The sequence below is a fragment of the Pyxicephalus adspersus genome, chromosome 5 (assembly GCF_032062135.1).
Source record: "Pyxicephalus adspersus chromosome 5, UCB_Pads_2.0, whole genome shotgun sequence".
NCBI lineage: Eukaryota > Metazoa > Chordata > Amphibia > Anura > Pyxicephalidae > Pyxicephalus > Pyxicephalus adspersus.
Window position 1 is genome coordinate 14,307,092 of NC_092862.1, and position 27,464 is coordinate 14,334,555.

General features: G+C 39.0%; 2 protein-coding genes across 3 annotated transcripts in view; both read right to left on the bottom strand.

The window, feature by feature from the left end:
• MAL2 (mal, T cell differentiation protein 2) overlaps window positions 1-4,195 on the bottom strand; it is a 25,074-nt gene extending 20,879 nt beyond the window's left edge. Inside the window, exon 1 of the mRNA XM_072410703.1 lies at window positions 3,942-4,195. Coding sequence (XP_072266804.1) covers window positions 3,942-4,070 — 129 coding nt within the window. The 5' untranslated portion in view covers window positions 4,071-4,195. The remainder of the gene's footprint in view (window positions 1-3,941) is intronic.
• A 6,791-nt stretch (window positions 4,196-10,986) lies between these two features.
• Window positions 10,987-27,464, bottom strand: part of COLEC10 (collectin subfamily member 10) — a 34,680-nt gene continuing 18,202 nt past the window's right edge. For both annotated transcript variants that reach the window (XM_072410705.1, XM_072410704.1), the window contains exons 3-7: window positions 26,409-26,480; window positions 25,663-25,734; window positions 21,173-21,226; window positions 14,564-14,659; window positions 10,987-12,652 (exon numbers count right to left, since the gene is read on the bottom strand). In XM_072410705.1, coding sequence (XP_072266806.1) covers window positions 12,261-12,652; window positions 14,564-14,659; window positions 21,173-21,226; window positions 25,663-25,734; window positions 26,409-26,480 — 686 coding nt within the window. In that variant the 3' untranslated portion in view covers window positions 10,987-12,260. The remainder of the gene's footprint in view (window positions 12,653-14,563; window positions 14,660-21,172; window positions 21,227-25,662; window positions 25,735-26,408; window positions 26,481-27,464) is intronic.

Sequence of the window (27,464 nt, forward strand, 5' to 3'; positions counted from 1 at the left end):
GTAAGAAAATATTACTATATTACTAGGAAATGGGACGCCACTGCACAGAGTAATGGTTCAGCGCACATTGGCCCTGATTTATTAACGCTCACCAGGCTGGAGAGGATACACTTTCATCAGTGAAGCTGGGTGATCCAGCAAACCTTGCCTGGAATTCACTGGTCCTGCAGACACGAAAGAAAGTGACAATAGAGGTCGAGTGACTGCTGCAAAAAACATTTTGAAAAGGTAATTAAAGCTCCTGTTCCTATATAATGTATGGAAAACACTTGGCTTCTTTATTCAGAAAATATAATTGCAGAAATCTGAACACTTCACTCAGAAGTTAACAGGTATCTAAACCCCCCTACCTTGTCTCTATTTGCACCCATTCTCTTATAAAGCTCTATTAAAACCTATTTCTACCTCCAGCAGCAGGCAGATCCTAATTACTTGCTTAGCACATGTTATTAGATAGTGCTACTCTCTGCAGAATCCTCCTTTAATTCCAGGGCAAGAAAGTCACTGATTGCTGGGATCGCTAACTGCACCCCCTCAGCACAGAGTTGCCCTGGCTGACCCAGATGAGTAGCTTTCTGTTATGTAAATCTAAGCAATGAATGCTCCCACCTGGTCTGTTAAATATACCGCCGAGGGCCAATTCAGATCTTCCTTGTACATACAACTGGCACTATTTATGCCAGTGTAGCTCACCATAAAAATGAATGGCAGGACAACATGCCAATGCACATAACAGGTGTTGCAGTAAAGCATACGTGAACACAGGTGTTTGCGTTTTGCCCCGTAAAGGAACAAGGAAGGTCTAAATTGGCCCTCGGACAATTTGAAATATCTGTTTAATAGCGTAAATAAGGCTTCTGGGTTTTGCTAGAAATATTGTGACTTTTTGCACTCCCTATCTGTACATAGGAAGGGGTTTGGAGATGAGGAGAAATCTGAGTTCCTTATAATGCATCAGAAATAAAGTAGGCAGGGCTCATGCTTAGGAATTTGGAGCCACTATCAATTCTTACATACAAAACGACAATGCTAAGCAAGAGCAGACAGAAGGCTCATGATTTACTACAAGTCATAAATTCCTCTATAGGTTGCCCAAAAGTTCCACTGGACAGAATTAAACCTGACTACTTCCTAAGTGTGAGTCTGCTTAGTGAGAATCTGTCTTCAATAGTCATTCAGACCCTCCCTTTGCTGCCCAGAAATTTAAACACAAAGTTCACAATGACACAGTGACTTTAGTAATTGTGAGGGTGGCTGATTTGCATCTAATGGTGTTACCAAATACCTCTACTGTGTTGGCATATCAAGTTATCTTTCTGTATTTCCAATGTCAGGTCATCTACTTCAAATACAGTGACAGGTCCCCTTTTCCGCTGCCAGCAGGTATTAGGTAATCAGCAGCTGGTCCTGCCAAGTTCAATAGGAGGGACTCTTAGGTTGACTAAGAATGTTAGAGCTTATTTGAAACCTAGATTCTAAAAGAATTGGTCTTAAAAGTAAGAATGACATAATATAGTAGAATAACCAATGGTAATCTAAAAAAAGCATGGCAGATATATGTGGTCCAGACCCTAAAATCTACAGACTACCAGTCAAAAACTCACATTGAAAGGGTGAATGGTATTTGTAATACAGATTGCTGCACTTTGGGTACCCAGAGCTGGTTTGAAGTTAGAATAGACTGGGCAAATGGCAATGGCTCCCACTATCTCCAGGACTCCAAGTGACAGAATGGCAAGGGGTGCAGGGCATTTTTGTGCATTTTTGGGTTCCTACTTCATATTTGCCCAAGACCTCATTTTGTCCAAAACCATCCCTGCTTTCTCCCTTTCTTGTACTGTCTCCTGTACAAGATGGTGCATAATAGGCAATGCCAGCAGTAATATTTGGGAATTGTAACTCACAGGTCTGAGGGCAGTTTTATGAATACATCTTGCAATAACTACATACATTTCTCCCAACTGAACAATGTTTAATGTGTGACCATGCAAAATAATCAGTATCAAGCACCAAGTGTGCAATAGCATATATATCAACATCATTTGACTTTCCTGTGATATTTGGCTGCTATAGTGAAGCATTTAAAGAGTCAGTACATCAAACTGATATTTCATCCTAAGGTGGATGCAAAAGAATGAACTACTACCTTTCAGTTTTCTATATCTGATTTTATTGGTGATTGCACTTACCAAGTCTGCTGACCTGCTATACCCAATATTAGGGCAGGGCAAGTGAGCAGAGCCATAATTCTATTTATTTTATATCATAATAAATATAACAGAGATAACCTAACGTACACAGTTGTGGATGGAAACACATAAAGTACCCAGGCAGATGGGTAGAGCCAAGAAATATGGCATGATCTCACTATTGGAGTGTCCAATACATGTATTGAATCAGAATAAAACAGGAAGAGGCGCAACCCCCAAAAGAAAACGAGAACACCCAAAATTCTCAAGTGCACTGAAGCAAATTTGGGAATTATGACAGGGAGACATAAGGAAGCCAAAGGCTGTCAGGCTTCAATTGTAATGAAATATTTTTAAATGGAGTAACCCTCATAAGCTAATTTCTTATGGTACACCCATTGCAATGCCATTTTCATAAATCAGTGCTTTTGACATTAACATTTTATTGTTGACATAGTTACATAGTAGGTTAGGTTGAAAAAAGACATAAATCCATCAAGTTCAACCACTAGGGAAATAAACATATCCTAGATATAAAACCCTATAAGACATAGTGGGTCCAGACATGAATACTTTAGTGGTATCTAAGCTGGATAAAAGTATTTTATAGCCTAAATAGCAGGTGGTCGGAAACATTCATAGGAGTGCGATTTATGGGAAACCTAAAGTATTTGCATTCAGAGACAAATATTTCCAAATCCAAAAACTGGGACTGGAAACCAGAACCAACAGCAGTTTGTATCTTAACATTTTTCCATGAACAAAATATGTAGTTACATAAGTTTAAGTAAGACACATACAAAGCTGTAGTGCAAGGCTAAATACCTTCATTGAGCCACGTGACTGTCAATGTCAGATCTCATTGGGATCAAAGGAAAATAAGTGACATTTTTAGCAAATAGGTGTATTTATAAAGGGCAAACTGTCTAATCCCCAGAACATGTGCCAATATTTCTATTTTTGTTTCTTGTTTTGATAAAATGGTGATCAGCTGAAAATGTGACCACTTCTGTGCATGATCACTGCATTCAAATTACTGCTATTTTATAGATTACTATTGGCATTTGTGTGCTGTTTACCTTATTTATAAATTGGGAAAGAGAATTGTTCTACACTTTATTATTAGTAAACTTCATAGGAAATATTGGAGAACAGTGATGTTTGTCATTTTTCTGCAGATCATGACTTTAATAATAGCAGTACGTGGCTGCAATGAAAGGTAAAACTGGCGACCATGACTAGAGGTGATGATTGTGAGTAGAGAACTCCATTCAAAAAAATAGAACTTCCAATTGCCAATTTGCAGGTACTACTTTACCTATTATCTAGTTTTAAAAGCCTAATTGCCAGGGACCAAACCTGCTCCCACTTTTATAAATAGGGCCTTATAATATTAATAGAAAAAAATTAGATTTCTAAAACTGGAGAACAAAAAGTGCAGAAAACGTATCTGATCCCCGCTTTTTATAAATGCGCCTTATGCATTCTTATCCTGGTGCATTAGATTTGTGAATTGAGCTTATGTTTATTGGTATCAAGACAAAAATGAACTGAATACCTTGCACCCCCAGAGCCCTGAACCAAAGGTTTGCCTTGTACGGGTATCTGTGATTAACTACAAACAGTAAACAGCCATTATTGATCTTTCTGTGCATTCTAAGCTGATAAAACTGTATTCAGATATTTTGCTTCCAGCAGGTGGTTGCTCTTTGCACTGCTGTTGTAAGCCTGAGCATGTGTTATTGTACTTACAATTTCCAGGCAGATAAAGGCTCCGGTGTAGGTCCTGAAGACTTCTACCCCAGTGGGCAAGCTGTAGGAGGCGGCAGGGTAGGAGACGGTGGCAGGACTTGGCATTGGAGGGACCCCCGGGTCAGCCATGCTTGCTTTGTTTGTGTGACAGTCTGAGTGTCAGGTAGCACAGGTTTCCCAGCCTACTCGCAGGTAGCTGTACCTGAGATTGTCATGTGACCACCTGGCAGGTATAGCCGCAGCCCAGCCCTGCCCTGAGAGTCTTTGTGCTGCACTGGGATTCCTGTATGGGGAGAGGGAAGGGCGGCACAGGTGACACAATACAAAAGACACTCTGAGAACTGATGTGAAAAAGCAGGGTGGAGGAAGGCATCAGGGAGTTGTTCTCAAAGCAGGTCTAAACCTTTGCTAAAGCACTATGTATCATAAACAACTCCCATGTTATATAGGAATGCTTCATTTTTCTTTTTAGTCTTTCTTGCAGGCTGATCACCTATATCTACCCACAGTATAGAGTATTGCTCTGGATAGTGACAAGGGCCAATGCACTTGTAGATGCAACCAGGAGAGCATGCAATTGGTGACAACACAGAAACACAATTGGGAAATAGTTGTCACTCTATAAGAGGAAGTATTTTACTTAATTTTTATTCCCCATATAGGTGTAATGAACAGATTTCCAGCACCTAAATAACATACACTGGTGATTTATGTAGTCCATGCCATGTGTCACCTGTTTTCTTTTCTTTAAGAGATGAATTACATGCACTGGCATAATGGTATAAACATTTACTACATTTCTTCCACAATTGGGAATAACCCCTGCACGCGCAAAGCCCCCCAACAATGCATGTCTCCAGCAAATTGACAAAAGTATGATGAACGGCCACTGTACAGACTAGGGGACGAGGGGAATATCCTGCGCCCACTGCCTTCTCCACATTAAAAAGCAATAATGGTTGTTCCTATTGGCCAGTTAATGATCTGGCAGGACAGGACATTAATGAATTTAGGGTGGCAGCTGATTTTTTCACACACTAGATTTTTCTTGCCCCAAGAGTCCCTTTAATGGATCACATAAACTAGCACTATGGCTAAAATCCCCAAACTCCCATTGTTTGCAAATTACTATTTTATGTAAAAATCCCAGGTGCATTTTACCTGTCTTAGTATATTAAAGAAAGGTTGATTACCCTAGCGATCAAATATTCGATTTAGAAACATAGTCCTGCATCTAGGGAATTTAAACATAGGCAGTTCCCTTCCAAATGATTGAATGAATGATTAAAGCTGCAAAGGAGTAAATCAGGGGTGCCCACACATTTTTGGCTTGCCAGCTACTTTTAAAATGATCAAATGAAAATGATCTACCAACAATAAAAACTTGGACTTAATAACTCCTGTACGTGATGGAGTTTATTTTGAAAGGCAGGGCTGCGCGATCTACTTGTGTTGTCTTTGCGATGCAACTGTTGGGCAACCCTGGAGTAAATGAACATTTTGCTTCTTTAGTAAATCCACCCCAAAGAATAGGAGCCACTTTCTCCCAGGGATTACATTTAATTACTGTGTTCCTAGGGATACAACAATACACAGGTAAGGCAGTCATACTAGAACTAGAGATCAAGACTGGTTGGTTCCTTTGTTGAATGTATTTGCATACTGTAATAACAATACTGATGTCACCTATAGATGAGATCTGAGCTATAGATATGGGGCAGTCAGATTTAGGAGTGTACTTAGGTATTCAACTTTCACTTAGTGGTGTTTTCCATCCATCTTACAACCGACAGAGGTGATTCTGTATTGAGAAAATAAACCTCATTTAAAGAAAATATTTGCCAAAAAAGTATTTTTATCTCAATTAACATTCTCTGCAAATGCCATTCCAAAACCATCAATAGAAAAGCTTTCTTGATCAATTCACATTTCTCTCAACCAATCAATCTGAAATACCACATAGAGTATGGCTATCATCAAATGCCTATATACCTCTTTATCCTCCCATCTAACATTGTGCACCTGGAATATATTCACCTGCCTGTTAGGTCCTTCACCAGAGCTATTCCAAGGTGCATGGAACCAGTAATGTTGTGATGCAGCTTTAACCACACTGGCTTGTCCCTGTGCTCCCTTTTGCTTGTGGACCAATGTCATGTTCTTCTAGATTTAGAGAGGACCCTGACGTTGGACAACTATTAGCAAGTGTCTATTTCACATAAACAGTGACATGAAAACCCACAGAACTGGGCAATTTTTTTCTTGCTGGAGACTCTGACATGGGTAAGCAAAGCTTTGCCTCTACCAATATGGTGGCCTTCGCATAGGGACATGGGGCAGTAAAAGGCATGGAAAGTCAGTAATGGGGAATGATCAACTCTAAGGAGGCCACAGGCATTACTGGTGACGGGTCCTATCCTTCTGCCTGCTAATTTTGGAGAAGGCTTCTAGAGTTTAGACCCTCTCAAGGGGCACACTGAGACAGTGCATTATAAGAATGTGCATTATAGCATGTACTTGATTGTTTGCTACTGCAATGCATGTTATTGGTGCCCATAACTAACAAGCAACACACCCTAAACCAGCGATTCTCAACCAGGGTTCCTCCAAAGGTTGCTAGGGGTTTTTTGATCAATGAGCAATTTGTGCCTCTCAGCTCAGATTAACTGAATCCAATAACGTTTTTGGTTATCTGTAGGGGTGACATTGTTCCCAATGGCCAGCAATATAGGGGAGTTCTTCCTACTGAGCCCCAGGCTGATATACTGTGAGCTGTGGCTATAATAATTATATCAGGGGTCCAGTGAAGATCAAAAAGGTACCGTATTTTTAGGGGTTCCCCCATGTTGTACAACACTGATCCAAACACTTTTACAGTAGTTCCCAACAACGCACAACGTATAGCAAGCTGTGTGGTTGCTGAAAATGCTGCATACACTTTTTTTCATGCATGGAGGTGAACGTTCAGCTCATTCAAAATAAATAAATCGTAAATGCAGTGCACAAATAACTGAAACAAAATCTAGAAAACAAGACATTGTGAGCAGGTGGGTTCTTTATGGACAGGTGATGTCTCCTCTGCAATAAAACAAACCCACCTGCCTGTACGAAGTCTTCTGTAGAATGTGCAGCTAAATGTATGATCCCAGCATACCAGTGCAGGGAATTATTAATCTCCTGTGTATAGGTGCAGGAGTTGTGTGATTCCGGCCTGGACAATCGAGAAGGCTGAAGATGCCAAACCCAGAAGACCCCAGGTGAAGGTGATGGTGCAGGTTAAGAAGTAAAGGGAGGTAAGTTTAGTTATGCTTTAATGCATGTGTACTATGTAACACAGGGATATTTAGGAATCAGTAAATTTGACATTTATCAGACATTCTCTGGTGGAGTCTTTCTGGTCTATGTGTTAAATGGCAGTGATTGGTTCTCCAGTAGAGAATGTAGGGTGAATGTCAGATTCCCTGCTTTATAAATAGACCTCAAAGAATGAATGGATACAGTCTAGCCAAAAGTGATATTTTAGTTATAGTGTCAGCCTGGCTTGGTGTATTGTTTACTTCCCAGCTCTCTGATTAGTTCCCACCCAGCTTTGTGCGTTCCAGCCCATCTTTTAAGTATAGAAGAAACACATCAGGTCAGACAGGTCTTTTGCCAACAGATATGATAAATATGAATCAGCAAATTGCTATGCTGCAACTTTTTTTGGCTACAATATTTATTTAAATTTTATTTAGTAAGTCAGACACCATAGATACATGAAAACAGGAACAAAGGTAGAACACTCATCCTTATATGCAAATATGTGAAAACATAAAATCATTTATAGGATGTGTGTATAGCCTGGCATTATTCTGGTTTTCCCAAGCATAAGCTCAGACATGCAATAATTGTTGATATCAGCATGGGGTATGTTAGGCCTCCGCAGATAGAACACAGCTTCCACACATACGGCAAAGGTCCTTCTTTGCAGAATGCTGGCAGGGTACCGGATTATCTCTCTCTCTCTATTTATTTATCTACTTAGTGTCACTGGATCTGAAAGTAATGGAAAATATCAGCTTTGAGCTCTCACTGAATGCCTGATGTATTGGTTGGTGCATGAAAGTAAAGCTGCATACACACCTGCAATTTTTCTCGTTGGAAAGGATCTTTCACGATCCTTTCCAACGAGAAAAGACTGCACGATGCATGAACGATGCTGTACATACAGCACCGTTCATGCTCTATGGAGAGGGGAGGGGGAGAGCGACGGAGCGGCACCCTGCTGCGCGCTCTCCCCTTCCCTTTCATTAGGATCGGTCGTCGTCCATCGTCCATGGATCCGCCAGGACGGTCGTCGGACGATGGACGACGACCGACTGTACACACGGCAGATTTTCGCCCGATAATTGGCCGATACCGATTATCGGGCGAGAAAAATTTGCCGTGTGTACGCAGCTTTATAGTGGAGGTAGATAATGAATATTAGGAAGATAAAATAAATTTACCTAGCGGTGCCATTATCAGCCAGTGTATGGTTAGTTAAACGCACTTTCACTTATTCTGGGAATTTTCACTATATTAGAATAACGCTGCAGCAATTCCATTCTTGGATGAAGTTGTTATTTCTATCTCTTTAAAGTGCAACCTCGAGTAATATTTGTTGTTCCTTAAACAATAATAGTCCATTGGGGACACTGTCTAAAAGGAGACCTTGTCTTGCTATGCAGAATGTTACTTTTATTTACTTTTGTGTCTACAGAACAAGAAATGAAAAAAAATCCTATGAAGGAGACACAAATGGAAAAATGTATATGCAAAATATAAACTGAAAAGTTTGACTCTAGATACACTTCGAACCTTATAATAACTGAATTCTGTTTAGGTATGTTCCTGTCTATTTCCTAAATACAGTGGTACCTTGGCATAAGTCCACTTTGGAATAAGTCCAACTTGGTATAAGTCCTGTTTGGACACGAAAAATTTTGCTTGGTATACAACTTTTGCACTAGAACTTTTATGGGTCAAAATGAGTCATAACACCGCGCGCTATCCTTATTTACCTCTCCCCATACAAAGCCACGACTGCCCACAAGCGTCAGTACGCCAGTTGTTACCATTCTGTGAACAACCCGCGCTATAACTCTGTGAATTACATACCATCTCCTCCTCCTCCCTTCTCAGCACCATCCTAGTAGGCACTCAACTCTTCTCAGCAAAGTGAGATTAAGTTTTCATTTATTTCATCTAATTTCTTTTGTATTTATGTATTTTTTATTAAGCAGTGTTTAAATTATTTTTTACAAGCCCATCAATGTATAATATGCCAATAATAATAGGATTTTTTTTTCATGGGAACAGATTGTTCATTTTCCTTTTATTTCTTATGGGAAAAATTTGTTTGGTATAAGTCCTGTTTGGTATAAGTCCAATGATCTGGAACGGATTAAGGACTTATACCAAGGTACCACTCTAAACTACAAACTAGATATTTCAATTGAAACTGGGCTGCAAAAAGCTGAAAGCGAAGGACGCAGTGCCCGCTGCCAAGTGATATAAGTGGGCCTGACTAGGCAGAACACACACACGCACTGTGCAGGGAGGTGTGCTGGGTGTGTGCTCCTCCACAATACCTGCTTGTTTTCCCTGGGAGGGACTGGAGATCGTAAAACCTGATTTCTTGTGATGAGCACAGGACATTGACTTTTAAGATTTAAATTACATCTCATGTAACACACAATTATGGAAGCTGTCATTGCTCAATGCTTTCTGATGGTGCAGAGCTGTCATCTTCCTTCTTACTTTAATACATCTTTTGTCACTTTACTGGCAGCATGTTTATTTACTAACTAGATATTGAATTAAAGATAAAGTAGACAGCCCAAGGCTTACACCGTCAGTGACAAGTAGGTAATGACACCTCCAATGGTTCTGTCCCAAAAAGTGACTGCGTTAAAATGTTGTGAAAAGTTGTTAAAGTTCATTTGTCTTATTGGTTGTACCACCAAGCTTCACTGTTTTGAAGAGCTACTAAAAATATTACAATTTGACACTTCAGGAAGAGTCGAATGCATGGTTCCCCTTTGTGTCATGTGATCCCATAAACTTCAGGCAAAATTAGATCTTTTAATCAATTGTCACATGACAGTAAATGGCGCCTCTTCCAGAAGTGGAGACCATTGATTCCTTGCTGCAGTCCAGGCTCACTATACAGATTTGTCTGTCGCTGCCACATGAAATCTCTGGGACCCTGTGAGAAAGCCACTAATGTAGTGGTCCCAAACCTTTTGGAGCTCACAGACCACTAAATGACTCAGGACTGCGCATACACAGGGAGCCATGTGTCATTTAAAGGGGAAGAAATGTCCTCCCAGAGTGACGTCATGATGCCAGAACCTTGGGGGTGCACCGGCCAGAGCCCACCTGTCACACAGCTGTGACCTGGGGGTTGGGGACCCCTGCACTAATGGATTCTTCTTACAGCCATTGGGTAGCCTCCACATTATGAAAGTGCAGCACGGGCACATGTACACTATAGTGCAAAAAAAATTTTTTAACTCTGAACCTAGTATGTTCTTTGATAATTGAGCATATAACTTATTTTATGGGCAGCTATGAAGAAAAAAAGGAGGGGTTGTTTGTAAATAACTTTACCAAAAGATGAGTTGGGCATCACTCATACTGAATTGGAATTGAATAGCCTGACCAGTGAAATGTCAGATCACACACAGGCTTAGCAAATCAAAAAATGACCCATGCCGACACATTTTTCTTCTTTTTCAATCTAATTTTATTATCATAGAATAAGTCTGTAGGAATAAAAATAAAACCATTTACCTAAAACTTGATAACAAGCATTCCATAATAAAACCATATGCAATAGTATGTAATATATACGAACATAATATTAATAAAATATTCAAAGTTGAATTCCATCCAATACCTTTTCTTACATTTTTTAGAACATCTGTCAGGTTTGAAAGCATATATAAAACCTAAAAATGTGGCCTATTGTTTTGCCTGATGCATTTACCAATAAAGCATTTTGTTATGCAGAATCTATTGAGCTTGACAGAAATGTTGTCAGCTGTGCATGGTGTTATTAGTTGCATTTTTTTTGGTTATCTCCGAAAACTACAGAACCCTGCCAATCTATGATGTGGAGAAAGGACACAAGGAGATCACTTCAGTCCTATTTTTGGGGTTACAACTCTTTTTCTTTCCATATATAAAATAGAATGCATGAGCTATGTCACCTTAGGGCCTGAAGTGATGGGGGTCCTATAAATAGGGACAAAAACAACAACAAAAGCACATGTTTGGAAGGACGTTTTTTGAAGAAAAAAGGGATTCAGAACATTTTTTTATTCCGTCTTGTATCTTCCTGCCCCAGCGACACTTGGACTTTCTGTTCAAGCGCTTATCGGGTCTGTGATGCTGTGCACACTTTGATGCTGTGCACAGCTGAAGGTGATTTGGAGGTTCAATCCTGCGCTGCCATTGGCTGCTGGAACTTTATAGCCTTTCTGCTCCCAGTCACCAGAGGCCTGTTGTAGATTTAGGCATGACTGACCTGCTGCTAGTGTGTGAATGCTTGTGATTTACTGTTGCTGATTTTGCCTGTTTCTAATGCTGGGGGTTTATGTTGCCTGGACCAACCTTTTGCCTGTGACCCCGACTCTGCTTTTGTCTTGCCCTTGTGTACCTGGTTTGGTGGGTGGATTACCTGTAAATGACCTTTTGCTCTTCTTGGACTTCCTGGATGCTATCCTGGACTTGTCTCTGTTGGAATATTGGTACTACTTTATCTGTGGGCTCCTGGTCCTCGCCAGCTCATTCCCAAAGCCTATCCCTTGCACAGTAAGTCCTGGGGGCAAAAGTGTTCTGGAAAAGGCAACTTGTCTCCCGAGGCTGAGCAGGGGCTTGCCATAGGTGAAGAGTGCGGTGTTAGATTGGGAGGACTGGTGTCTGCTAAGTACTGTTGCTGGACCAGGGCATTACACTTTCTCATTTCTTTGCCGGGTGTCACTGTGAAATGAGGCTAGTGGATGAATACCCAGTTGGTCCAGTGATTAATATTATGCCTACACAAAGATACAGCTAATAGAAAAAGTGTTTTAGCCAGTTGGGAAGAGGCATGGTGTCATTACAGTTTTCACAGCTGCTATCTGGAGATTGCTAGAAAGCTGAAGCAGGGAGAAATAAAGGGCCTGCATTAGCCCATTTGCAATTGTATTGCAACAAACAGCAAGGGGCATGTTAAGGTTGAAGTTTCCTTTGTATTTTATATATAAAAATATATATAATCCCCCCTCCCATTAAAAAAGTAGCAATTGTGGACTATTTTGCTTTTTTAAGAAACTCACAAACAAAGTAGATTGTAAGTTGACAATCCACATCATTCCAGGCCCCCGTACTGAGCATTTCCACACAGTCCTCATATCCCGATCCATCATTGGGTTCCCCAGATTTCCAGCTGCTGAAACTCTGTACGGGGGTGTTATCTGTGTACACAAACTGCTTCTCTTTCTCTAGATCATTGACGCCAATGAAGACCCTCAGTAAACCCAAGCTGGAGATATAACCTGCAATGAGCGAGTTGGTGGCCGCATCCTTGGGCATTGCTAATGTGCCACCCCTGATTCTGCACTGCGTCAGGGCATCACGATAATTGCGCTCTTCTTTTACAATGTAATAAAACTTCTCTTCTGTTTCTTGGATTCCAGCAATCACTTAATAAAAGAGATAAGAAGGCAAAATAAACAACTTGTGCAACAGCTTAAAATTTATTGCAACAGAACTTGTTGAACCAGTTCTATCTTAGCTAAAATGTCTCAAAGTTTAATGAGGATAATTTCAGCAAATTGTATAAATAATTTCTGTAATTAAAATCCTAGCATGAAATAGACATTTATAGGTAAGTAAAGCACACCCTCCATCAATCTCCTGTGTGCACACAAGTCTTCATGGACTTTCAGATAGATGCCTTCATATGTCCTTGCACATCTATATTGGTGGAGGATGAAGGATTTGCATACACTTATGACTGATATTTTGGTTGGTGAAAGAATCAAGAAGCTTAAGGAGAGAAAGTTAGACGAAGGTAAGTCTGCTTTTTCTCTAGCAGCGGCTACAGCTTCCTCTCCAGCAAGGAGAACTGCACAGAACTGACATCACCCAATCTTACTCTAAACCTCATGAGGCTAGCACTCAGAAGCATAGCACTTTAGATGAGCTCACAATATAGATATACAGCTATAGGGCTCTTGGATACAGTGCACTGCTATTTTTAGGACAAAAGTTACTTTTTACAAGTTACTATTTGGACACAATTAACATTTTAGATGTTGCTTAATTAATTGCAAACCTACAGTTTTTTAAAGTTTCATTTTACCTTGGCAGAATTTATGGTTTATGTGTCTCTGAGGAGAAGAGGCTGACAACCTCAAGATGGGGCCAGCAAAAAGTGTAAAAAGTTTCTGGCTCTTTTTAAACAACAAGAAACTTAAGTCACCAGCTGATGTGGGGCCCCAATGAAGTCAACAAACAATGCAGGACTGATATTACAACATATGATAAATATTATGTGACTAAGGGACCATCAAGGAACCTTTGCTGATAGAAGGAGCCAACTGAGCTGGAGGTTGGGAGTGTGACCAGGTAACTTGCCTTCTATGACAGCAGCTGGTTGAAATCATAGACCCATTTTATAGCAGAAGCTCCAGTCTATGAGGCATATGTCATCCTGCCCAGTCTTTCCCAAAATGTATATCAGGTATTCTGAGACTTGACATCCAAAGTACTTTTCACCCAACTGATTCTATGTTTGCCATCAGCTATAATGGATATTTTGGCCAAAAAGATGAAAGAGGACCAGCAAATGATTTAAAAAGGAGCAAATAAAATGGGACTTGTGAGGTGGCTGCTTGTGCAGGGGATTTTATACTAAAAAAATTAAAAGAAATAAAAGCAATGCTTAACAAAATTTAAAATCATGGAGAACCTTGTGTTCCAAATAATCTTTAAAGTACAATTAGACAGTACAGCTAGATGAGTTAGTCTGGGTTACAAACGGGACAGGGACTGTAGGTTAAGTTGAATTTGTATGTAAGTTGGAACAGGTACATAATTTAAATAAATGCAGTTAGGACAGATGTTTGTCTCAACATTATATTAGGCAGCGTGTTGTCAGTTACTGTTTAAAACCCTCACTGTGAGGTAATTACAAAGCAAAAAAAACAAAAAACTTTATGAAGCTTAGACATTCATTCACTTCTGGAGCAAGTTGTGCTTTGATATGCAAAAAAAAACAACTGCAGAGTTTGTCTTGTTACAAGATGTTGCTCAGCTGTGTTTAGCAAAAGATTTCTTCTGCAAGTCATGCAAACTGCCCCCCTTTCAAGCCTCTGTTTTGCACCCGAGCAAGCAGGGGAGCTCTGTTTGTATCTAGGAGTCGTCTGTATGTCGGATGTCCTTAACTCTGGGACTACCTGTACACTGAAAACTTCCTTTGTTCTCTGAACTGATTTATTAAACATTATTATTAGTGAATTATACCTAAATATAACTTTTTATGCTATTCCAATATCTCCTATTAACAGCCATCCTGCATTTAACAAACAGTTTTATTTCAGGAAGCTCACCATTCTTAACAAACTTTAAAGATGACTTGAGTTGGCTGACTTTTAGATCCAGTTGTCCGACAGCTCTGCGGTACCTTCCACAATCACAAAAAGTTCCTAAATAAAAAGGATAAAACACAGAATACAAATGTTGAATGGTCGCTCCATACAGCTTGGTCTATAGACTCTAAAAGACTTTTGGGCAGAGATAAGTGATTTAATTTAGGAATCAGGCAGATGTTGAAAATCACAATTGTTTGAAACAATGTGCATGTAGATTAGTTCATATGAATAGTGTTAAAAACTTATACCACCATCATACACTAAAACATTTATTTAAATATCAGTTAACACACAATTTACAATGGGCTGTCTCATTATATGCATGTACACTGCAAAATCGGCCAGGGTAAGACTCTGTAAATAATGTTTTAAATATTACATGTTGCTGCCACTGCAACCATTTTTTTTTTTAAATATGTTCGATCAGTATCAGTCTTTGAATATAATGGTATAGGTAAACATGAATCTTAAAGCCTAACCCTGCGATTTGGTCCCCAGGATAAAGGAAGAGGGCAGGGGTAGACCTGGCTGTCATTCTCAACTTCACCACTTGTGAAGTTTTGGCGTACTGCGCACACACACATCTCATCTAAATACATTAAGCATGGGTGGTACTCCAAGCTCCTCATCCTTCCTCCGCAGATCCCTGTTCTCTATGAGACTCGTTTTGTATCACAGGAGCAGCTTTTTATTCTATGTATGTTGACATTGACATAATAGTATATATAGAGTTACAATGTAGCAATGCTGTTACTGATACATTTTTACTAATCTTGCTCATGGCATTTCAAAAGAATGATCTTTTATTTTATCTGCATACAATGTCAGTAAAGTAATCTCACAAATAAAAAATGTATTCAGCTGTGTTTCTATTTAAACCCCTAATAACGCTTTAAGCAGAAGATGGAATTCATCAGAACTGATAATATTTTTTTTTTTGCTGCTGATTATGTGGTATAGATTTTTTTTTAATTTGCATTATTTGATATTTATAATATTTATATTGTTTTATTTATTTTGTTGCCTATAGGCTTTTATTCTATTTGTGTAACTGTTTGCAATACAAACCTTATTTTGGTGTCTTTAAAAATGGGCCATAAATAGAAATAAATGTAAACTTTATATCCACAGGGACATTTTTCAAACTAAAAAAACAACTCATCTATTTACATTCTTTGTCTATAGATTACATCAGGGGTGTCAAACTCAAATTCACAGAGGGTCAAAATTAAAACGTAGATAAAATCATGGGCCAACCTTAAATTTTATTGAAAAAATTGAGGAAGTTTTTCCTTCTCATTTGATATAAAACATTTTCATATGGAAACAAAGAGGCTTTGCTTCACAATCAATCTGGAACAAGGCCAATAAGAAAAAATCTTATGCCTCTTTTTCTGTTTGTAGCCTTCTGAGTTAAATTTCAATGGTAACCTTTTTGCACAGGCTAACAATAATAATTATCAATATTGTTCGATGAAAATCCAACCATTCAAGTCCATGCAAGGTAAAGTACAGCTGAGGGGGAGTTCTAGAAATGCTAGAAATAGCGCCGCTACTAAACTTCTCAGCAGTATTTATGTCTATAAAACGTCTTTTACGGGGCCACGCATAGGCAGAGAGCCCGCAGGAAGACATGAGTGATGCCGGGAATTGTAGTAGCAGCGATATTTCAATGCAGCGGCTGGCCAGCTGCAGTTCATATTTAGGATTCTTTTGGGGGCCAAAAAAGGATGTTAAGGGCCAGATTTGGCCCCCGGGCCAGAGTTTGACACCCCTGGATTACAAAGAATGGGCTTTAAGCCATATCTAAAGATAGTAGACATCCAACATTCCATTCTAATGTTTTTCGGTATTGACATTTATTTCAATAATATTCATAAAAAATGATAATATGTATGATTGGTGCAGATGCAATTTTATCATTTAATGTTTATAAAAGTTATCTTTTCATTTAGGTTTGCTGACAACTATAATAACTGCCAAAAATTGAAAATTGTGCCCATAAGTCTTTATACACATCAGTGAACGGCATGATTGGATTTCATAGACATTATTGTGCTGTGTAATTAAGCTGACATTCCACAGCTCCAGCACAATGGATTCCGATATCAGGTGTCTGCCTCTGACAACCTCGTTTTATTCCGGAACACCTGGAAACAGTTAGAGCTTCGACTGTCTCTAGACTCCAACATTCTACCAATCATGTATTGTTTTATCTCCTCCTGGGTGAATGTCTTCTTATTGCTCTGTATAGAGTGTAAGGCAATGATGCAAATAAGAGTTTATAGGGGTCACTTAAGGTTTATTGCCATAGGAAAATGATCGCATCCACGGCTGAAAAACACCTAGACGTCTCTCTAGGTACCAGGTAACCTCCGGTGACATTAGGTTACTTCTATATGTATGCACACTGATCATTGTTTTTTTTTCTTTTTAACAGTGCCACTTCTTGTCTAAAAGTGTATATTAAATAATAAAAAAAGAAAAATGAATACAATTCAATGTATTTGTATGTATCAATTTAAAGACCATGCAAATAAAATGACATATCAAGAGAAAGTTTATTGTAAGTTGTAGGTTTCTTCATGCACAAAGGGGACTGACTTCAGTCTAAAGGAAAATTATAAAAGTTTATAGTTAGTTTTATTTGCTATGAAATAGTTAATATGCTTAATAGTATTATATTATTATTATAATATCTGAAGTTACAACAGACCTTCTCTTTTTCGGCATCTAGTGGACAATATTGCTGTATTGCAGCTGTGTTTAGCAAAATATTGCTCCTGCAAGTCCAGCGAACTGCCCCCTGCCCCCATCAAGCCTCCATCCTGCACACGAGCGAGCAGGGAAGCCTCGTTCATATCTAGGAGTTGTCCATATGTCAGATGTCCTTAACTACCTGTATGTCCAAAATTGGCTTTTTGGGCTTTTGTCTTCAATAGAGCAGTTCACAAGACAATGATATACATAACTAAACTAACCCACAGCATTTAACCAGATTTCACGTTACTAGTGTCAAATTTCCTAGGAATTGTGCCAAGCCAAATACATGTTTGCATAAACTGATCCAATCATTAGTACTTTTAATAGATTACACAAAGCATATCCATTGTGCATGGGGCTCTGAGTTACACTGAGAGCTAAGGCTGGGTATTTGTATGTAAGCAAACTTTTGTGATTACTATGAGTGGCAGCCATAATGATCACATGATTAGGAACACGTTCCTGAGAATAAAGAATATGTAACAGTGGTGAACCTGGAGCTAGAGAGAATTCACTAGCAATATGATTAATAGAAAATGAAGGGAGGATATTACGCTTTCTTTGTATGTGTGTTGCTTAGAGAAACAAATACCTACCACACTGCCAAACCACTGCAAAGCTGCACTTTAAAATTCTAGCTGGAGAAGTAGCAACACTTTCAAGAAGGTAAGTTTTTTCCTTGTGTCCTCTGTAGCCATCCTGCCCTAGCCAAATCGCACCAATGGCAGGATCAGACTATCAGTAATGGCACTACACGGAGTCCTTGACTTAAGAACATACGACATACTGACAACTTCTAGATACGAACAGGGCTTACCTGCCTGCTTGTGTGCAGGATGGAGGCTTGATGGCGGGAGGGGGATGGTTTGCATGACTTGTAGAAAAAATCTTTTGCTAAACGCAGCTGAGACTGAGCTCTTCTGCAGCCTCTTGTAACTCTAATAACCAAGACAAACTCTGCGGTTTCTTTTTGCATAATAAAACTCATCTTGCTCCAGAATTTAATGAATGTCTAGGCTCCATAAAGTTTTTTTTTTTTTTTGTCTGTGATTAACTCACAGTGAGGATTTTATACAGTGACACCACGCTGCCCAATAATAAGACTGTCCTAACTGCATTTAATAAAATAATGTACATGTTCCGACTTACATACAATTTCAACTTAAGAACAAACCTACAGTCCCTATCTCGTATGTAACCCGGGGACTACCTGTACCTTGAAGTCCACACAAGTCAGTTCCAATGTGGGGTATAGATTCCCTTAGAATAGGACATCATGCTGGGGGAATAAAACTAACAAATTGTGACCAGGAACTGATTAATTTATGCTAACATAGGGATCGGTTTATAAATTATTCCCGTCAATTCTCTGAAATTCACTGATAGTTGAATCTCTTTACACCTCCCCTTTCAGTTCCTATTAAACATAATGACTCGTTCTGCAACCTAGTGGCCAATCTCAAAAGTGCACAGCTGTCACCGCTATCTGTGTTAGAAACAATTACGAATATCTAGAGTGAATTGGCAGGGGAATCATTTCATAGGGTCCATGGATTGTTTTTTCTTTTTGCATTATTGTCATGTTATTAGACTAATATCCTTATAAAATACATATAGTCTAATGTCCCTATCATAACCATTTGTCATTAACATATTTAAAGACTAATTAGGGGTGGTGGGCTGTTAACCCTGCAGTGGTTTGATATGTGGAAAGAACCCCCTGCAACCAGAAAGAACTCCAGATGGGTGATATTCAAGACTAAATGCTAGCTAATGAGCTGCCATGCCACCCAACAGAATGTAATATAATACTTTACCTGAGGCTGCAATTCACATGGGCTCACCAAAATGTGATAAAGGAATATTGGAAACCAGGGCCAGAATTTGGTGCCAACAACATGAAAGCATGAATCTATCCTGCCTTGTATCAATGGTTCGGGCTGGTGTTGGCATAATGGTGTGAGGGATATCTTCTTGGCACTCTTTGGGTCCCCTAGGACCAAGTAAGCACCGTTTAAATGCCACAACCTACCTTAGTATTGTTGCTGAGTCCATCTCTTAATGGCCGCAATGTACCAATCTTTGAATAGCTACTTTCAGCAGGATAGTGTGCCATGTGACAAAGTTTAGATCATCTCAACTAGTTTGTTAAACATGACAATGAGTTCACTGTACTCAAATGGACAAAGTGAACAGCTAGATTTGAGGACTGATCAGATACTTTATTACAGACTCAATACTTTACTACACCCCTAGCCACCTTCTCTGCTCTACCAATGACCTACTAATGACTTCTGCACTCATAACCTCTTCCCATGCATGGCTCCAAGACATTTTTAAACCTGCCTATGCTTTCTCCCAACCCATTACCAATTAGTCACCATTCCATTCTGCTCTTCTATTGGTCAGTATTCACCCACCACCTTTTAGATTGTAAGCTCTATTAGTAGAGTCCTCTTCTCCTCGTGTGTTATGTATGCTTGTATACTATTGAGTATGCAGTTTTGTCATTTGCAGCCTCTTTTTAATATGCTTGGCCTGGATGTAAATTCTAACGGACTAACATTCACTCCTCTAAAGCACCACACATCCAAAAAAATTATTATATTACAATGAATTAAGGTTTGTTGCATCTCAGTCAGGGGTGTAGTTGTAAAATAAGAAGAGGGGGCACGGTATTATTCATGGCGAGCGCGCATGCGCATCATTGGTATGTAAACATGCCCACCGCATTAAACCCCTGCCTATAGGTCACTCAAAGAGGAAGAAACTTCCTCCATGTCATGATACCAGAACCCTCCCACTCTCCCATCGCAGGTCTGAGCCTGCAATGGAAGAGTTGGCGGTTTGTGTTCAGAGACCCAGCCCGCCCACCAGCCTGAGCCTGCAATTCCATACAGGAGACATGGTTCGCAGCTCTGGCCAGTGCGCCCCCCCCCCATCGGGGTCCTCATGACCCCACTAGGGGGCTGACCAGCCAGAGCTACAGACCACCAAATAATTCTTTGCAAAATGAGAGCGGGCACATGTGCCCATTCCCAAAAGAAAAGTGAGGGCACGACTATATTCACATGTAAAAAAATTGAAAATAAAAAAGAGAAAACAAGTTATGCTGGCAGTTTGGCGCTCTCACACAATCCCAACATATTCATTAACCCGATTCTACTCTGGTTTCCTACATAAGACTTACTTTCGCTTAGGTCCTCCACATACAATTTCATTTATCAGGTGCCGTCTTTGATGCAGTAGTTCTTTTGTCCACCATATCTAAAGCCAAACATCTAAATCCTTTACTTTGACTCTCTACTTCATACATCACGTCCTCTATAACTTACAGTAAGACAATACTAAATACTTAATTTGTGAATCCATTGGTTCTTCCCATCCCCTGAAGAAGCCTAACCGGCGAAACGCGTTGGTACATGAGATACAGCTTTATTTTTCCTGAGATCTTTATCTTAAAAGATCATGTATTTGACCTCTGTTTAACATTTCGTCCTACTAATTCCATGTATTTAAGTGGCCAATTTAGGACCCGTATGAATAATATGTAATTAGTTGATTGTACAGAATATATCTACAACTATTCATAATACTAAACAAATACACAGCCCGGACAAGAAACCTGTTTTCTCCTTTCCTTTTTCAATTGATTTTCAAAAATTTAGGGTTTGGCTATTTACTACTTTGGATGAGGTTAGGGATTACCCCCTCCTGTAATACTGTTTCACATGTAAAAACTTTACTGATAGGTTTACATAGACTTTAGGTTTTGTATAATAATGTACAGCTAGGTTCTTATACCTGGTTTTCCTTTTCCTCCTGGAAGTCCGGGTAAGCCTTTATGTCCTTTGTCTCCTGAAAGAAACAGTTGCAAAAATCTTACCAGGCAATCAGGCAATAAAATAAAATTCAGCAATAACATTATGAAAAATATCTGATTAATGGGTTTTACTCTAAAACATCTGTACTCAGCAAGAGAAAATGGAATAGTTCACCCAGAAGTTTCCAAGTTTTCCTTGCTCTGTGTGACCCTCAGTTAAATGGTTTGCACAGGAATCATGCAATTGGGCAGTCAGGACAAACAAAACAAAAATTTATCTGTAAGGAGACATTCTGACTGCAATTGTAAGGTCACTTTTTATATTTGAACATGATTGGGTATTTATTGCAAATTGAATTTTCAGCACATTCACTGAGCTTTCCTTGAAAGGTAATAATTCACTTTGCCATCACCCTATTGTCCCAGCAATATAATAAAAGGTGCAATAATTATTGTTCCCAGCAGAGGGCAGTGTCATCTTTCTAAATCCTAGCAACCATCAAGGTTATACTGTATATTGGTCCTCTGCAAACTCTACAAGAAGTTTCTGCAATGTTTCAGTTTTCAGGGGGTCTGTTTATCAGTATTTTTATCTAAGTTTTACACATTTTTTTTTACTAACCCATATGAAAAATATGTGAAAATATTGATATCAATCAATTAAAAATGTTCTTGCATCACAATGTTATAGGCCCTGTAAACTTTTAGGACTGGATGGACAGAAATAAAAATCTCCTGGCAGGTAAGATAGCTCACATACTATATAGGAATTTCAGTGGTGCACTTAACTATTTCCCTGAAAATCATCCTTAATGCACTGGGCAGGGTCCCCTCCTCCTCCTCCTGTGTCATTGCTTGTATAAAGTCAGCCATATGCAACCTCTATTTAATGTACAGCGCTGCATAATATGTTGGAGCTTTATAAATACATTCTAATACTAATAATGCATTTACAGAGTATCAGCGTGAAGACAGCATGTAATGTGTTAGCATGAACACTAGATGGCGCCAAAAACATCTAGCTCTGCCATATACCACTGGTGTTTCTTATTTTGGGAGGGGGCATACAGTGGATTTAAATGTATTCAGACCCCTTCACTTATTTCGATTTTGTTATGTTGTAAGCTGGTGCTATAATTGCTTGAATTCTTTTTTTCTGAATTATTTACACTCAATACCCGATAATGACAATGAGAAAACAGAATTTTAGACAATTTTGTAAGTTTATTAGAATTTATTGGAACTTTAATTTAAAAAAAAACTGAAATATCTCATTTACATAAGTGTTCACACCCTTTACTTAGTACTTAGCTGAAGCACCTTTGGCAGCAAATACAGCCTCTAGTCTTTGTGGTGCAACAAACCTTGCACACCTGGATTGGGGGATTTTCTGCCATTCTTCATCATCCAGGTAGTTGTTTAATAGGATTCAAGTTAGGGCTCTGCTTGGGCCACTCCAGGACATTCACACAGTTGTCCCTAAACCACCCCCGTGTTGTCTTCACTGTGTGTCTTGGGTCACTGTCCTTTTGGAAGGTTAACCATCAGCCCAGTCTGGGGTCCTGAGCGCTGTGGAACAGGTTTTCATTGAGGATATCTCTGTACTTTGCTCCATGCAGCTTTTCCACAACTCTGATCAGTCTCCCAGTCCCTGCTGCCTAAAAACACCACCATAGCAGGATGCTGCCACCACCATGCTTCACTGTTGGGATGGTACTGGTCAGGTGATGAGTGACGCCAGGTTTCCTCCAGACATAATGTTTAGAATTGAGGCCAAGCAGGTCAATCTTTGTTTCTTTAGATTACAGTCTGAGAGTCCTCCAGGTGCTTTTATGCAAACTCCAAGTGGGCTTTCATGTTTTTGAGGCTTCCATCTATTTACTCCTCCACAAAGCCCAGCCATTACATTGTCCTTCTGGACCTTAGTCCCATCTCCACACAGCATCTCTGGTGCTCAGTCAGAGTGACCATCAGGTTTTTGGTCTCCTCTCTCCCAGGCCATTCTCCCTCTATTGCGCAGACCAACTCTTAGAAAAGTCCTGGTGGTGCCAAACATCTTCCATCTCAGAATTATGGAGGCCACTGTGCTCTGGGGAACCTTCAGTGCAGCAGGATTTTTTTGTTGCTTGCCCCAGATCTTTTGCTCTGATGTGCATTGGCAGCTATGAGGTCCTCTATAGAGAAGTGTGCGCCTTCCCAAACCATTTCCAATCGACTTCATTTACCTCCAGTGGACTCCAATCAGGGTGCAGAAACATCTCAGCAGTGATAAAAAGAAATGGGAGGCACCTGAGCTAAATTTCAAGTGTTGTTGCAAACGGTCTGAATACTTATGCAAATGTGAGATTTCAGATTTTTTTTTAATAAATCTACAAAATTCTCTAATATTTGTTTTTCATTTTGTCATTATGGGATGCTCAGTGTAGATTGATGAGACAAAGCTAGAATTTAAACAATTGTAGCATCAAGTTACAACATAACAAAACTAAAAAAAGTGAAGGGGGTCTTAATACTTTCTGAAGCCACCATATGTGGCCCTTTCTGCTTTTTCGCCCTCAGCCACTATAAAGTTTATGAATCAACTGGGGCCCCAACTGTTTTCTGGTTAATAAGAATAAGAACTTCACACCGAAAGCAGATTTTAGATGATTAAAGTGGAAATGTTGTACACAGGGTAGATTTTTGCCTGAAATGATCACACTGATGTGGTGGATCACTAAAGGAGCGCCGCCTTTTCTATGCAGGAGAACATGGGGCTTGTCACCCTCCCCTCTCCATAGAACTGAGCCCCATCAAACCATTACGGGAAACAATCAGGAAAAATACTCAATGATATTTGAATCTGGGTTAAAATGATTTAAAATGGAATTATTATAATGATGGCAAAGCTATACCAAGTTTTATAGTTTTATAGCATGTGCTGGGAATGAATGTACTCCTATGAGTCTGCATTCAAGTTAAGTCCAGAGAAGTCATCCAACTAATCAAGATGGCCAAAGCTTGTCTCCAGAAAGAGAATAATGAAGAAGGAATGGGGACAATATCACAGGTTTAGTTCTGCACAGTATCCTAAAACTATACCCAACATTATTATTTTTAATAATATTAATAATCATAATAATAATAATAATGAACAGGATATTTATAGCACCAACATATTACACAGTGCTGTACATTAGATATTATATATACTCTATCCTCAAATATATCCAAAAATGATATTACAGTTTCAGATGTGCTAGGTGCAAGCCAGACAGTGACATAGCACAGCACATATCTTCTACAGCCGATCATTAATTTTGGTCTGACTTCGCATTAAATAAAATATTTTTGGGGTTTTATAAAAGGTTTCCAACCAAGACTGGACCACCTTTCATCTAAAATGTTGTAGGCCCTGAGTGTTTACCAGACACCAATCCCGCAATCAAATTTCAGACTCTTCACCTATAGCACCTATAACTTTAGCTATAGTTACATCATTCTAACACACGGTTACCCAAGGACTTGTGTGAAAAAAATATGGCATCAGGGAACAAGGACTATTAGAGGACCAAGAACCCAGAGCAGAAGAGAGTGCACAATGGGTTGTTAGACAGTCAAGGGTCCACATCCAGGTGAACCATAGATAACACAGTACAGGAAAGTCCAGACGAGGCAAGGTCAGGAAACGGAGCAAGAAGTATCCAAAAGGTAAAGACAAAACAGAGTTGGAGTCACACGCAAAGTCTATTCCAGGCAGCAAGAATCAGATCAGAAAATAGGTCAGCAATAGGTAATCTGCTGGTAGGACAAGTTTAACGTTACAACGGGCATTTATTGCCAGGACCCTGAGAAACTATATTGGACTGGCAGCCCATGGCAGGACAAGACCGTGGCCAGGAACTTATCTGCTCATTGGCAGCAGCAAATACCCTCTTATCACCCCCAGCTGCACACAGTATGTCAGGGATGCTGCCGTAGAGTGCATACAACTAAAGGGAGTCTGGGGTTTCTGAAAGCTCCAGAGCAGAGGAAGGACAACTATATCACATATGCAATGCCAGTGAAGGGAATACACAGGGTGCACTAGACTGCCGTGGCACATAGTATGGGATCATTAGCCAGATAAGTGTCTCCTAACAAATGTAGACATTAACTTTAGATTCAGAAAGAAAAAAGGCAACTCTTGCTTATGGTTTCTATATTTTCTAATTAAAACAAATATGGGAAAATTTGTAAAATTGTTGGGGTAAAATATGAACAAATATGCTTATAAATAAACCCCTCCAAGTACCAAACATTATAAAATAATATATGATATATACATATATATATATATATATATATATATATATATATAAATGTATATACATATATAATATATTATCATTGCAGGGATAATGGATATGATAAATCTGTTCCATTTATAAACATCTTACATTCATTTTTGATTGACAATATTTTTTTAAAAAAAGAAAACCAAGTGTCCCACCTTTGCCTCCAATTGGGCCAATTTTACCTATAAACCCTTGGTCACCCAAGTCTCCAATTTCTCCTTTATCACCTGAAATGCAGATCATGTGAAGAAAACAAATTAAAATGTAAATCACAAAATACAAATCACATAAACACACCAATACTCCACTATAATGTCCTTTTTATAATAGTTCTTAGTACTGCTTCTGAAATTGACTCCAGTAATTTTTTTTCCATTGCAAAGTGAGCCGCCAACCCTCTGCTAATATTATGTCTGTAGGTGGCAGGATTGGTATTTACTATCTTTTTAAGGAAACATTTTTTAGGCCTTTATTTTAGAAATTTACTTTAAATAATTGACAAGAATACCACATGTGGCAGCAATATATGTAACTTGGCCCCATATAAAAGCATAACAAGCCTTTCTTACTAAGTTTATTGCAAAGAGTTGTGTCACTACAAAGTACCGCCTAACTCCAACTTATTGTTTTTATAGCACATGATGGAAATCCCTGAATTCATACATTCAAATTCTATACTGCTGATTAAATTATAATGTGGTCAGAGACTACTGAACCCTCCGAGCCTTATAATATTAGGTGATATGCTTTATGGCTCCTGTAAATGGCCCAGAGTTCAGCTTTGAAGACTGAATTAAATGGTGGTTTAATTTTATAAATTAATATTTAAATGAATGTTTTTTTGCAGGTAAAGTTACACTCCACTTAAATACATTTGAAAAATTCTGCAAATATCTTTTACCTTTTGGTCCCATGGGACCTTCTTTTCCTGCCTTTCCAATCTCGCCAACATCCCCCTTTTCACCACCATCACCTGAAAAGCAAAGTAGTAAATAAACATAAAGAGGAAACATAAAAAAAGTTAAAACAATATATGAAAATATATATTTTCTTTAAATGGAACCTGCTAACAATAGTGGCCAACATGCCAATCCTGGAGGTCAGAGATGTATTGAGACAGAATGAAGCTGTAGGCAAAGTAGCCGATTTGCCCTCATTCGTCCCTGTAATTGACATTGAGGCAAAAGGCATAGAAGAAGCCTTCCCATTTATATTGTCTATACATGGTCCTATAATACTAAATATGGAAAGAGCCATTTCCAAATTTGTGTCCAAACGATCATTTAGATTGATTTTGCAATCAGTAATCAATAAGTCAATCATAACATGGCACACACTGGAAATTCTGCCTTTTTTTCGAAGAGAAAGTGATTGGATTCCAATAATGTTTATTCAATTGTTTGTTCACGTTACACAATGCCTAAAATTGATCAATATCTACCAACCCATGCTGTCTATCCACCACTAGCTGGAACCCAAAACAAAAAGATTTGTTGGCTGCTAAACTAATTTCATATCTGATTGTTTTAGATTGGATTTGGCAATCTGTCCATGTGCTCTACCCCAAAGACAGCAACTGTCTACAGGTCCACCCTTATGTTCTCCAACAGTGCTATTTTCTAATTTTTTGCAGACGTTTTGAGGTTGTAGCTGGGCCAAATGGACATTTCAACGGGCCCTAGGCTTCTGCTTAGGGTTGCATTTTGGATGATAATGCTACAAGAGGAAACCTATTGGTAAATTGCAGAAATGTCAAGTCTCATACCCTACCAGACAAAGTTGTGATGTAACAGGGCTGTGTATATCTTAGAGCCCAAAAAACAGCTCCAATATTTGTATTGCCTGGAGTTTACCATATACAAATTTAATTCATTCAGTTTTACCAGTTAGGTTTGCCAATCCCAGGGGCCGACCTTTTTTTTTTTCAACATTACAACTACTACTATTATTATTACAC